The sequence below is a fragment of the Erpetoichthys calabaricus genome, chromosome 4, assembly GCF_900747795.2.
Source record: "Erpetoichthys calabaricus chromosome 4, fErpCal1.3, whole genome shotgun sequence".
NCBI lineage: Eukaryota > Metazoa > Chordata > Cladistia > Polypteriformes > Polypteridae > Erpetoichthys > Erpetoichthys calabaricus.
In genome coordinates this window covers 170,333,930-170,347,189 of record NC_041397.2, presented here as the reverse complement: position 1 = coordinate 170,347,189, position 13,260 = coordinate 170,333,930, and the positions used below count along the sequence as shown (strand labels likewise).

At 38.9% G+C, this 13,260-nt stretch overlaps 1 protein-coding gene across 9 annotated transcripts in view; it reads left to right on the top strand.

Annotated features, from left to right (window-relative positions):
- LOC114650360 (target of Nesh-SH3) overlaps nucleotides 1-13,260 on the top strand; it is a 254,882-nt gene that overhangs the window by 98,266 nt on the left and 143,356 nt on the right. For all 9 annotated transcript variants that reach the window (XM_051926064.1, XM_051926063.1, XM_028799939.2 and 6 more), the window contains exon 4: nucleotides 1,914-2,046. In XM_051926064.1, coding sequence (XP_051782024.1) covers nucleotides 1,914-2,046 — 133 coding nt within the window. The remainder of the gene's footprint in view (nucleotides 1-1,913; nucleotides 2,047-13,260) is intronic.

The following is a 13,260-nucleotide window of genomic DNA, read 5'->3' as shown; positions in this document are numbered from 1 at the left end:
TCGTTGTAGATTTCTGCTGTGAAATCCATGTTCATATTTGAATTTTTCTTGCGTATTCGACGGAAAATATCTTCAGCCATGTGCGATTTATATTTCTCCCATAACTGTGTTGGAGATGAAGGAGAGCAGGCGGTCAATATGATTGCAAACAATGCACGAATTTGATTTGGATGTGACGTGTTGCACGCGTCATTAATGCATACATCCCAGTGTCGGTCATTCTCCAATAAATTCAGAGCTTGACATGCACTGCGGAAAGTGGCATGTGTAACGCCGTTGACAATTCTGAATTGCTGGAAAGACGTTGGACCGGGCACATTTACCAACAGCATGCGAAGAAAGAAGCATTCATCTTGATTGGGAGGCACGGTGTACAGTCTGCCTAACGTAGTTTCTTTGAATATGCCAGGTTGTCCGTCGACTCGCTCTCCTAGTTTGTGTCGTTGAAATGATTTTCTACTTGCATTCCATGTGTAATACGTAGGCACTTCTGAATACAACAGTGTTTTTGCAAACGCGTCATTTTGACATAACGTGAAGAAAGCAGTTAATGTTGTAGCTGGTGGATTCAGGGGTATTTGTTGCACATTTGCAGCTGTGAAATAAACGCGTTGTCCATTTTCTAGATGTACTGCTAAGTGAACAACAGCTGGACTTCGTTCATGTATGGGAAATGAAAGAATTCGCCATACAGCTTCATTGCTGGTTATGTATCTTCCAGCCTGATACTGTGCGATTTCATCAATATGTATGACCACATTCTTACCACTTCTTTCTGGTTGCACTGCCATGTCGCTGCCTTTATTCATGTACTTACAAATGTATTTGATCGATTTAACGTAGTTAAAACCGTAAATGGATCGTAAATAGGAAACATTAAAATGGAATCGTAAAATATTTAGTATAGCGTGTGTTGCATTTACGTCCAACTGATGGCGCTGTTTTTCAAAAAAAGCATGTTTTTACCTGTGTTGCTTTTACGTCCAACAGATGGTGCTGTTTTTCAAAAAAAGCATGTTTTTACCTGTCACAGGGGTGACATCTGTATAATATAGGTATATAAAAACACGCACGTCTTCTAATGCAACGTTGTGTCAAAATTTCAAAGCAATCGGTGAAGAACTTTCGGAAATTTAAGGTTTTGAACAAATGAACATTTACATTTTTGTTTATATAGATTACATTTTTTTGCACTTTACAATTAGAAAATATGCAAGAAAGAATGTATAAAAGTAAGGAAACATACTGTACATTAGATGTGAAAAACTCAAAAAGGCACAATCAAACCAATTCTAAATGGAAAATACCACCAATGATTAATCTGTCAATAAGTGACCTATAGTGATAAATATTTATGATAACAGTACAATTTAAGTTTTGCTCCATTGTCAACATATCACACTTTTAGTTTTTTAAGTATTTTGTTTAAAGGAAAATGAAGAAAAGAAGACTTTATAACAAATTCAGGAGCAAACAAAAAATTCAGTAATCCGCTTTTTAAACATATTTAAAACATATTTAAAAACATTAGAACAGCTAAAGTATTCCATTATCCTAATTTTTATTTCCAAGGGACTATTTAATTGAATGTATAGTGACCCAATAGAAAAAAAATCTAATTTTTACAATATCAGGAAGATACCAAATTTAAATGTATCTAATCCTTTTAATACCCTTAACATTATTAAAAGCCTTGCTTTAAGTCTAACTAAAATTTTAAAAAAACATAATATTTATGTCTGTAAATGTAATGTAGTACTGTGATAATCATATTATACATTTTTATGATGCTTTTTGTTTTAAGGTTTGATTTCTCTTAAAGGTTTAGTTTTCTTTTCTAACTGCATTCTTTAGTAAATTATTAATGAACTACAATTACAGAAATTTGTCTTCTTAAAATTTTTTTGTTACAGGTCAAGTGAACATACACAAGCCACTGCAACTGATTATTGGAACAGTGACACCAACCTCTGTTCTTCTGTCCTGGGGTGCTATGCTCAGATCTCCGTTTCAAGATAATATAATGAATGAATGCATGGAAGATGGGTAAGAGGCACATAAAAATATGCTGAAAACATGTAGCATGCACACATATCATAAATAAAATTGGGGCAAAGTGTGTGAAGTTCAAAAAATCTACCAAAAATAAATAAACCAAATGAAATAAAATATGCAATGTTTAATCATGCATAGTGGAAAGAAATGCCACAAATACAAAATTTTTACTCATTGGAGTCTCTGAACACAAGTAGACCTCTCATAATTTTCAGATTATTCTCAGTTCCACAGTTCTGTGTAACAAGAATTCATTTTGTAAGCATTTGGTGCAGAACCAGCTTTAAAGAAGATGCCCAAACTCAGTTATCACTCCATTCCTTCATTTTCTGATCATTTAGATAGATAGATAGATAGATAGATAGATAGATAGATAGATAGATAGATAGATAGATAGATAGATAGATAGATAGATAGATAGATACTTTATTAATCCCAATGGGAAATTCTCCAGCAGCAGCATACTGATACAATAAATAATATTAAATTAAAGAATGATAATAATGCAGGTGAAAAACAGACAATAACTTTGTATAATGTTAAATGTTAACGTTTACCCCCCCAAAGGGTGGAATTGAAGAGTCGCATAGTTTGGGGGAGGAACGATCTCCTCAATCTGTCAGTGGAGCAGGACAGTGACAGCAGTGTGTCGCTGAAGCTGCTCTTCTGTCTGGAGATGATACTATTTAGTGGATGCAGTGGATTCTCCATAATTGATAGGAGCCTGCTGAGCGCCCTTCGCTCTGCCACAGATGTTAAACTGTCCAGCTCCATGCCAACAATAGAGCCTGCCTTCCTCACCAGTTTGTCCAGGCGTGAGGCGTCTTTCCTCTTAATGCTGCCTCCCCAGCACACCACCGCGTAGAAGAGGGCGCTCGCCACAACTGTCTGATAGAACATCAGCATCTTATTGCAGATGTTGAAGGACGCCAGCCTTCTAAGGAAATATAGTCGGCTCTGTCCTTTCTTGCACAGCGCATCAGTATTGGCAGTCCAGTCTAATTTATCATCCATTTCTTTAATTACATAATTGAAGTCACAGTTTTTTGTAATATACATACATAAATATTATTGCAAGTTTAGTGGGCATTGTAACTCAAGGGATATTTGGTTCTGAAATGTCTTTCTCTTATTAATGCTTATTAACCTCATACATCCATGAGTAAAACATGATTGCAAAATGACCATTGGAGATTTTTTATAAAGAGTCTTTTGAGATAGTTGCAACATAATTCTAGTTAATCAAGATGGGTATTTGCATTTGTGAAAGATTACATGTTAAAGTTTTTTTTTTTCTTTTTAAAATGAATACAGGTTTTGCTGAATGCTCTATGGAATCATTGTAAACTGCATTGGGTAAAGATGGAACTGTTTAACAAAACAAGTCCTTGTTAGCAATGCCTTTTAATTCAGTGCTTCACTCTGGTTCATGATTTTTGTTTCAGGCTGTTTGGGAGGCAATTGCACTTGAAAATTGAGATTTAATTAGTTGACTTTTTTTTCTAAACTGTGAAAGTAATAATAAAGAATGATCTTAAGTTATCTCAATGAAAGTTTCACTTTATTGAATTAAATGTTACATTGTTTTGAAAAATTCCTTCAAATAGTACAGATCCTGATTGAGAATTTCTTGATTTGACCATTATGTTGAGAAGCAACAAAAGAAGCTAGAGGTGCAGTTCTATGGAGAATCTGGTGACTTAGTACTAAAATATTTGGAACAAAACTTAGAAAACACACTTGAATTCGATCAATTGTTAACATGACACCTACAGAGATTAACATGTCCAACAGGCACATCACATACAATGTCTTTTGATGTATGTCTAGGCATTTCCCTCTTTCTCTCTCTATCTCTCTCATTTAAAACCTTTATTCCTTTCAATCCAGCTAAGAAATCTAATTTGGAATTCCATTTCTTTATGGTGTTTTGTCTTATAAGAGTGTGGAATAAAGGTGCAGATGTGTTAGTTAACTACCCAAAAAGGAATACTTTCGTGGTTCACTTCTATGCTTTGTTTTATTGTAGTGACAATTAAGCATTTTGACAGTGTACTGAGTATCAATACATTTGGCATCTTGGTTTTATCTTCTTTCTTGGTTTTATATGTCATGCTTCATAATGTATGCAATCATAATTGTAATAGGAAACAAATCAGAAAGCATGGAACAGTACATTTCAGGATAACATATTATAACCAAGACCTGGGTTCGCTTCACGGGTCCTCCCTGCGTGGAGTTTGCATGTTCTCCCCGTATCTGCAGGGGTTTCCTCCGGGTGCTCCGGTTTCCTCCCACAGTCCAAAGACATGCAGGTTAGGTCGACTGGCGATTCTAAATTGGCCATAGTGTGTGCTTGGTATGTGGGTGTGTGTTTGTGTCCTGCGGTAGGTTAGCGCCCTGCCCGGGATTGGTTCCCTGCCTTGCGCCCTGTGTTGGCTGGGATTGGCTCCTGCAGACCCCCGTGACCCTGTGTTCAGATTCAGCGGGTTGGAAAATGGATGGATGGATATTGTAACCACAGGGGGCAACCAGAGGGCCCCAATCTCAAAATACAACCTTACAGACACAAGTTCTCATTAAAAACATAAGGTTTATTATTAACAAATATGTACAAAAGTCTGAGCATGCTGTCAGTTGTGTCATCATGCTCACACATAACCTGTGAGCATGGGCACGTTTTATTTCTGTAACTGATACACAGAAACGCTGTAATTGCAGGAATCTGCACGTTGCCGCATTTGTTCAATTGTTTGTTAACTTTGTGTGTGTCTGTTTGATGTAAGTTATACGCTTTGTTGTTAATCTTATTAGAAATATAACAATTTTTCTGCAAGTAATGATAAAGCTCTTAACGGTGTTTTATTAACGTGTTCAGGTAACCCTTTATGTCAAAGTGTGCTCAGTTTAACATTTAAAACTGTATAAAGTACACTCAGAAATGTTGTTTCTTTATTAATATATAAGAGCTTTTAGAAAGCAGACTTGGTAATGGCTTTTTAAGTAGTAATTTGTTGAAGTCTGTATAGTGCTAACACATTTGGTAACTTTTATTCAGTGCCTTTGCCAATGATGGCACATCATAGCACTCTGTAATTTCCGCAACCATCTACTGACCTTTTTGGGTATTACCTGTTTTTAGCATTCTGTGAGCTTTTATTTTTGTGACAGTTATTTTATGTTATTGTATTTGTTCTGTTTCAGACACCACACACACATTTATTTGCAAATAAATATTTAGTTCTACAAAGCCATTGCAATGAATCCTTCCTTTGCAACGTTCAATGGTTAATTGAGTCATTCTACATTATTTCTGGTCTGCTAATGTCAGGACATTATCTCCAAAAAGACAGTCCATCAATCAACAAGCAGGGACCTTTCCACCTATGAATTGCCCACAACCACAATCTTGCATTCAGTGTAGCTCCAGCTTACTATCACAATGCCTCTCAAACATGCAGACCCCTTGCAAACAATTTTCTACAAGTGTGCATCACCAGCCCATCAGAAAGCCATTTCTTCACCAGCGAAAATTTGAGTCTTACTGTATTCCTCCTTCAGCCCCAAGGCAATGGCCACAATTACAGCAACTTGTACACTCTATACCTCATCTAGAACAGTCTTATGTACCTCTGTCCTCCACACAGTATCCACAACAGGTATTAGAGCCTCTACAATGACAAGGACAGGTTAAGGCATTTAATCAGCCTGTACTGGATCCTAATTTACAAAGCTTAATGCAAATGGCTATTGTGTCATCATTTGGCATTCCAAAACCCAATCTCCCTACATTCAGCTCAGGTAAAGAGACTGACTTTATCTTATTGAAAAAGGGATTAGATAGCCTTCTGGGACCTCATCCTCACCTTACAGAAGACTGCAAATAGCAGGTATTACTTGATCACCTTAAGTTCCCCTCTGTACTGCAGGTTGCTAAGAAATATTTGCATAGTCCTAAACCTTATACCAGTGCTATGCATGCACTACAACAGAGATATGATCAACCACGGCAATTAATTCAAGCAGAACTGGGTGCCATTTTGAATGCCCCTGCAGTAAGATCAGGGAATGCTAAATGCATTGAGGACTTTGCAGTTTCAGTCAGTACTCTGGTAGTTTTTTCTGAACTCATTAGGTGGTGCTGCTGACATTGAGCTTCAGTGTTGATCCCATGTCGATAGGCTACTTACAAAATTGCCACCAAATTATAGAGATGCTTTTGCAGAACATTGTGTAACACAGGGCATCATACATAGTGGAAGTAGCCAAACTTATATACTCGTTGACTTTGTTAACTGACTGGAAAGGAAAGCACAGGTACTACAAATGACACAGAGGGCAATGGATGTGAAACAAAACCTGCTAAAACACCACCTGTCAAAGTCTCTACAGTTTATCTTAGCAGTGAAAGGGATACCCCACAGATGCAACCGGGACCTGACAGCATACCTCTAAAGCCAATGAAGAGAGAGCGGTTCAAACCATTCTGTCCTTATTACAATAATCATGAGCATTATTTAAATAGGACCAAATTGGACACTGCCCACCAGATGGAGTGGGTAAAGTACAACGAACGATGCTGGAAATGTGGCAGAGGGCATAAACCAGACAAATGTCTATTGATGGAAACGTGACCTGTCTGTGGGGAACAACATCTTCAGGTTCTCCATGATGTAGCACAAGTTACCAATCAAAGTATTCATTACAGTCAGTGCCTCCTCCAGTATATTGTACATCAATCAGAGCCATCGTTCCAGTAAGGTTATGCTAAAGGTTGTCCAGCTAATACTGGCCAATGGCAAGAAGACCCTAAATACTGATGTTGTACTAGATGATGGAACTGAATGCACAATTATCTTACCACCAGCTCTAAGACAGCTTGGTCTTGATGGAAGAAAGGAGCTTTTAGAACTGCGAACCATCCATCAGGATGTTGTACAATTAAAGAGTGCAACAGTGGATTTTGCAATATCAGTGGCCTGTAATCCTAGAAAACAGTACAGTATCAGCAGTGCATTTACTGCTGACCAGCTTAATTTGGCGGAGCAATCATGCCCTCTAGAATCCCTTCAAAGATAGTATGATCACCTTAGGGGAATTCCCCTTAAGTCATATACAAAAATTCAACCATTGGTTCTAATTGGGTCTGACCATCCTCACCTAATTACACCCATTAAGTCAGTGTGTCAGGGACCCCCAGGGGGACCAGCTGCTGTATGTACCTAATTGGACTGAACTTTACAAGGCCCAGCTGAATTCCTCCACCAGCCTTATGGTGAGGTTTCATGCTTGCATAATTCAATTCAGCAGCCTATTCATGGCCTCCATCATCATGTAGAGAGACTGTGGCAACTAGACACCCTTCCATTCCGTCAGGAGAAAGATGTGACTATGTCTAAACAACACAAAGAAGCTGTGGAGATACTTGAAACTAAAACCACCTGTGTTGAAATTAATGTACAGAGGTATGCCACACATCTGTTATGGTAGAAAACCATTCCCCTCCTTCATGCATCCCATTCAGCAGTAATGAGCCTTTTGAGAAGTACTGAAATGCTGCTAACAGCAGTCCTTGAGAGAGCTAGTCAATATAATAAACAGGTTAACAAACTGTTGGACTCTGGATATGTTGTGAAGATTACCAATAGAGGCAAGTGAATCTCCCAATTCTTTGTATATCCCACACCATCTTGTTCACCACAATAATAAAGCCAGACTGGTATTTAATTGTTCATTTGTCTAACAGACTAAATCACTCAACAAAAGTCTGCTCCCATGTTCATCTCTGAGCCAATCACTTATTGGAGTTCTTCTGAGGTTCCAAGAATACCCAGTAGCTGTCAGTGGAGACATTTGTGCCATGTTTTATCAGATTAGACTTCTTCCAGAAGATCAGCCACTATTACGGTTCCTCTGGAGAGAGCTGGATGTAGGTCACTCTCCTTTCAGCACAACCTGTATCCCATGCGGTACAATTTTTGCTGTGCAGAAGCATGTCAGGGAGCATGCTGAAGGGAATGAAGCAGTCGTGGACTCTGTACATAAGGCATTCTATGTTGATAACTGCCTCCAGTCATTTCAGTCTCCTCTCCAAGCTAAGCAGCGTATTGATCAGTGTCAGGTGCTGCTGGCAGGAGATGGGTTTGATATCAGGCAGTGAACATTTATCCAGAAGAATCAACCTTAGTATTACGTTAGGATTGTTTCCCAGACACACTGGGATACAAATTCAAATCTGTTCCTTATGATCAGCCTACCATGAGGAATATTTACAGGGTTTTCGCCAGTCAATATGACCCAATAGGATATCTCATTCCCTTCATCACTCGAGCTAAAATCCTGATTCAGACCCTTTGGAGAAAGGAACAAGATTGGGATGAACCTATTGCCAATGACCTTCTCCTAACATCAAATGAATGAAGGAATAAATTGCTGCACATACCCAAGATTGTCCTCCCATGCTGTTATACTTCGGGCATGAAATTAGCCAAAGCTGTTGTGTACTTACATGTATTCTGTGATGCTTCCCAGCAAGCATTCAGTTCTGTTGCATGCCTCTTGATTGAAGGTGCTCAAGGGAAAATACAGGTGTCCTTTTAATTGCAAGATCACGTGTAGCACCTAAGAAACATTTGTCAGTGCCACATTTGGAGCTCTGTGCAGCATTAACAGATGCACAGCTTGCAAAGCTGCATTTGTCAGTGCCACATTTGGAGCTCTGTGCAGCATTAACAGATGCACAGCTTGCAAAGCTGCTGCATACAGAACTCTCAGTTCCTTTAAGAAATACAGTTTGGTGGACTGACTCCACAATGGTATTGAACTGGCTTAACTCTGAGTTCTGGCACTACAAAGTGTTTGTAGGAACACATATTGCAGAGATTCAGGAACTCACGAGTTCTGCAGAATGGAGATATATTGAATCTGCAGAGAATCCTGCTGATGACATTACTAGAGGGAAGACTTTGTTGTCATTAACTCATGTTGTGATGTGAAATTTTTCATACAACTTGATAAATATTTTGTATGTCTTTATTTGTAACTTAGGCAAAGCGATGTAATATTAGTGTTACATTAGTGAGAGTCATTCATGTTTACCCCCCCCCCCCCCCCCTTTAGGAATGGGTCTCTTTGAATTTTACGGCAAGGTTTGGGGGAAGTGCCTCAAACCAGTTTGGCAACTGTTTCTCTGCTAAAGTCTCTCTGTCAGTCCCTGCATGAAATCCAGGCTGCCTAACTGCCAAACTTTACCTTAACATATGGTTTTGGGGGCAGGTGTGAAGGCGTTCTATTCCCTCATTGGTCTGAAGTATGGCTGTTTGGAACTGGCTTGTGTCAGAAGCTTTTAAGTACTATGACACCCTATTGGCTGTAGGGTTGGACAGAAAACCTATAAATTTGCCTGCTTTACTCAGCTCTCTCTCTCATACCAAACTGATGAATGACCATCACACACCATGAACTGAAAAGGACAACACAATGAAGAGCACAGCTTGGCAGCCATATTGAGACAGGCATGCGGACTGTTCTGAAGAAAGCTGACCTCAAATGAACTAGAGATATTTTTAAGTAACTAACAAGTCTGTGTGCCGCCTGAAACTACACATCACCATTTATCAGGTTGTATGGTTGCCAATATTCAAATGTACTTTGCATATTGTTATTATTTATGAATATTATCAATAATGCATTGTTTAAATTGTAACTTAACTCCTGCTTGTCTTTTACTACACCTAATTGCCTGAGGTTATAGATGTAGAAGGTAAGGTGGGGAGAAGCTATATACTACACTGCCTGGCCAAAAAAAAAGTCGCCACCAAAAGAAAAGGTCACACACTCTAATATTTCGTTGGACCGCCTTTAGCTTTGATTACGGCACGCATTCGATGTGGCATTGTTTCGATAAGCTTCTGCAATGTCACAAGATTTAGTTCCATCCAGTGTTGCATTAATTTTTCACCAAGATCTTGCATTGATGATGGTAGAGTCTGACCGCCTCTCTTCTTACCCTGATGCGCCCATCACTCTGGAACAGGGTAAATCTTGATTCATCAGACCACATGACCTTCTTCCATTGCTCCAGAGTCCAATCTTTATGCTCCCTAGCAAATTGAAGCCTTTTTTCACCTTTGCCTCACTGATTAGTGGTTTTCTTACAGCTACACAACTGTTCAGTCCCAATCCCTTGAGCTCCCTTCGCATTGTGCATGTGGAAATGCTCTTACTTTCACTATTAAACATAGACCTGAGTTCTACTGTTGTTTCGATTTGATTTCACCAAACGTTTAAGTGATTGCCGATCACGATCATTCAGGATTATTTTCCGGTCACATTTCTTCCTCGAAGACGATGGGTCCCCACTATCCTTCCAGTTTTTAATAATGTGTTGGACAGTTCTTAACCCAATTTTAATAGTTTCTGCAATCTCCTTAGATGTTTTCTCTGCTTGATGCATGCCAATGATTTGACCCTTCTCAAACAGAGTAACATCTTTTCCACGACCACGAGATGTGTCTTTCGACATGGTTGTTTAAGAAATGAGAAGAAACTCATTGCACCAGTTGGGGTTAAATAACTTGTTGCCAGCTGAAAGATAATCGCCCATGCAGTAATTATCCAATAGGAGGCTCGTACCTATTTGCTTAGTTAAATCCAGGTGGCGACTTTTTTTTTTGGCCAGGCAGTGTATAATACCTTATAAACAGTGGTAAGACTGGGAGATTTGAAGCATTCTGACAAAGGCTACTTAATAAAACAAAAGAAGAAAGTAGAGCAATATATTACTCTACCAAGACAAAACAACAAGCAGGTGGAATCAGGGTCCTTCTTTTCTTCTCCTGTCATCAGATCATTGGCCAGACACCCCTAAGCCCATTAATACCGGGTCTGAGGAAGTACAGAAATTCTTGTTCTGTGGTTTGACCTCAGTAGCCGATAAAACATTCCCTGAACTTTCTCTGTTTACAGAATGGGAAGATCTGATTCAAACCACTCATTTAGCCGTAAATGGGATGACTGCAGTGTTCCTATCCACGAGTGAATTAATTAAAGTTGAAGTTGCTGTTTTGCAGAGAGTCCAATGGGAAAGTTTTCCAGAAGAAGTAAAATTGCTGAACGAAGGCGATAGAGTGCAAAAAACTAGCAGTTTATACAGTCTATCTCCTCAATATGATAAGACATTGTATTTAATCTGGGTTGGAGGTCGCCTATGCAAGGCTGCATCAGAATTAGGGGAGGATGAAATACATCCTATTGTGCTGTCACCTGATCATAATATATAATTCTAATTCATGATTATGATTAACATTTACTTCACCCTGGGCCAAAGCGAGTATTTGCTGAAATTCAGAGAACTTACTGGATACTTCGGGGAAGACAAGCTATCAAAGGTCACCAATGACAGTGTTTTGAATGTCACAAGTGGTGTGGTTAGCCTATCATTCCCAAGAAGGCCGATCTTTCAAATGTAAGTCTATGTATACAAAAACCACCTTTCTGGTATACGGGAGTGGACTGCTTTGGTCCATTCACAATTTAAATAGGAAGAAGGTTAGAAAAGTGCTGGGGTATCATTTTTAAGTGTCTCACTACACAATGTGTTCATTTAGACCTTATTCCCAGTATGGACACAGATTCATTACTTCTGTTTCTCAGAAGATTCATTACTCATCGTGATAAGCCTTATGAGATTGTGGCTGATAGAGGAACTAACTTCCGAGGCGGGGACCGAGAACTTAAAGAAGCTTTTGCCACTATGGAGCCTGCACTTCAGGAACAACTTGCAAGGCAAAGAATAGACTTTCATTTCAATCTGCTTCACGCTTCTCATTTTGGAGGGGTATGGGAACGATAGATTAGATCTGTGAAGAACTCCCTACATATTGTCCTCAAGGACCACACTGTGTCAGAGGAAGTTCTCCAAACAGTGCTGGTTGAAGTGGAGGGCATTCTCAATTCCAAACCTCTTGGATATGTTTCTTCTGATATAGCTGATCCAGATCCAGTTACTCCAAATCTCTTGCTCATGGGGCAGCAGGATGCTTCCTTACCACAGGCAGTTTATGGTGCTAGTGATTTATTGGGATGTTATCATTGGAAACATAGCCAGGTTTTCGCTGACCATTTTTGGTCTAACTTTAGCAGGTGTTACTTATCTGACTTGCAACAAAGACATAAATGGAAAAACTCCTCATCCTCCTTGAATTGTTCTAATCATTGATCAACAGCTGCCTAAGGCCTTTTGGCCTGTTGGAAAGTTCACTAAAGTTATCACTAGTGGTGATGGAAAAATTTGCATTGCTGAAGTCAAAGTGAAGGATCACATTTATACTCGTCCAGTGAGTAAGCTTATTTGCGGCTGGAAATTCCAGACGAATGACATTGACCCATTTAAGTATTTCAGATTTGTTGCTCAAATTTGGGGGCGACTGTACAAAAGTCTGAGCATGCTGTCTGTTGTGTCATCATGCTCACAGGTTATGTGAAGTACTTCCAGGTCAATTGGGAGTCTTACAAAGTAGTGGATACAAATCCCAAAAGCTCCTTCTGGTGGCCCCTACAGAACCCAACCGAGCTGCCCCACAAGAATATAATTCTGATTATGCCTTGCATGGATCTGTGTGGGAATCCTGGTCTGGGTGTGCCATCATCTAACATATTGGGGAAGCCACTGTTCCGAATACAGTGTTTCCCCATGCTCCTTAATTACATTAGTCTGTTGGTCAGGTAATTAACTATGCCGTGTCCTGTTCAGGGTGCCAGCCCATGCCTGTTGTCCCTTACAATAATGTAAAGTTGAACTTGTTTCAACTTGCCTATTTATTTGTTGAGAACAGTTATTTCTTTAGCTTCAGAGAATTACATTTATTTCTTGTCCAAATACTGCTTTCTTTTTTGAGCTGGCAAAACTCATTTCTATATGTACTTCTTAAACTCATTTACATATCTAACAGTTTTTTCATTGCCATTTCTTCTGTTTCAATTTAATTTGTTTTATTGTTACTTTTTTTGTTTTTTTTTTCCCTGGTAAACAGCATCATCAAAATGTATTTGTTGTAAATGTCTTGTATTGAAAATTTACCCTGATATTGTTAACTCTGTTATTCCCTAGAAACGAAGAAAATACAATGATTCCAAAAAAAGATTTCCTTTTGTGTAATTGAAAGGGTGTCTTTCAGGTGTGGGACAGTGGGTGCAAGCTTTGAT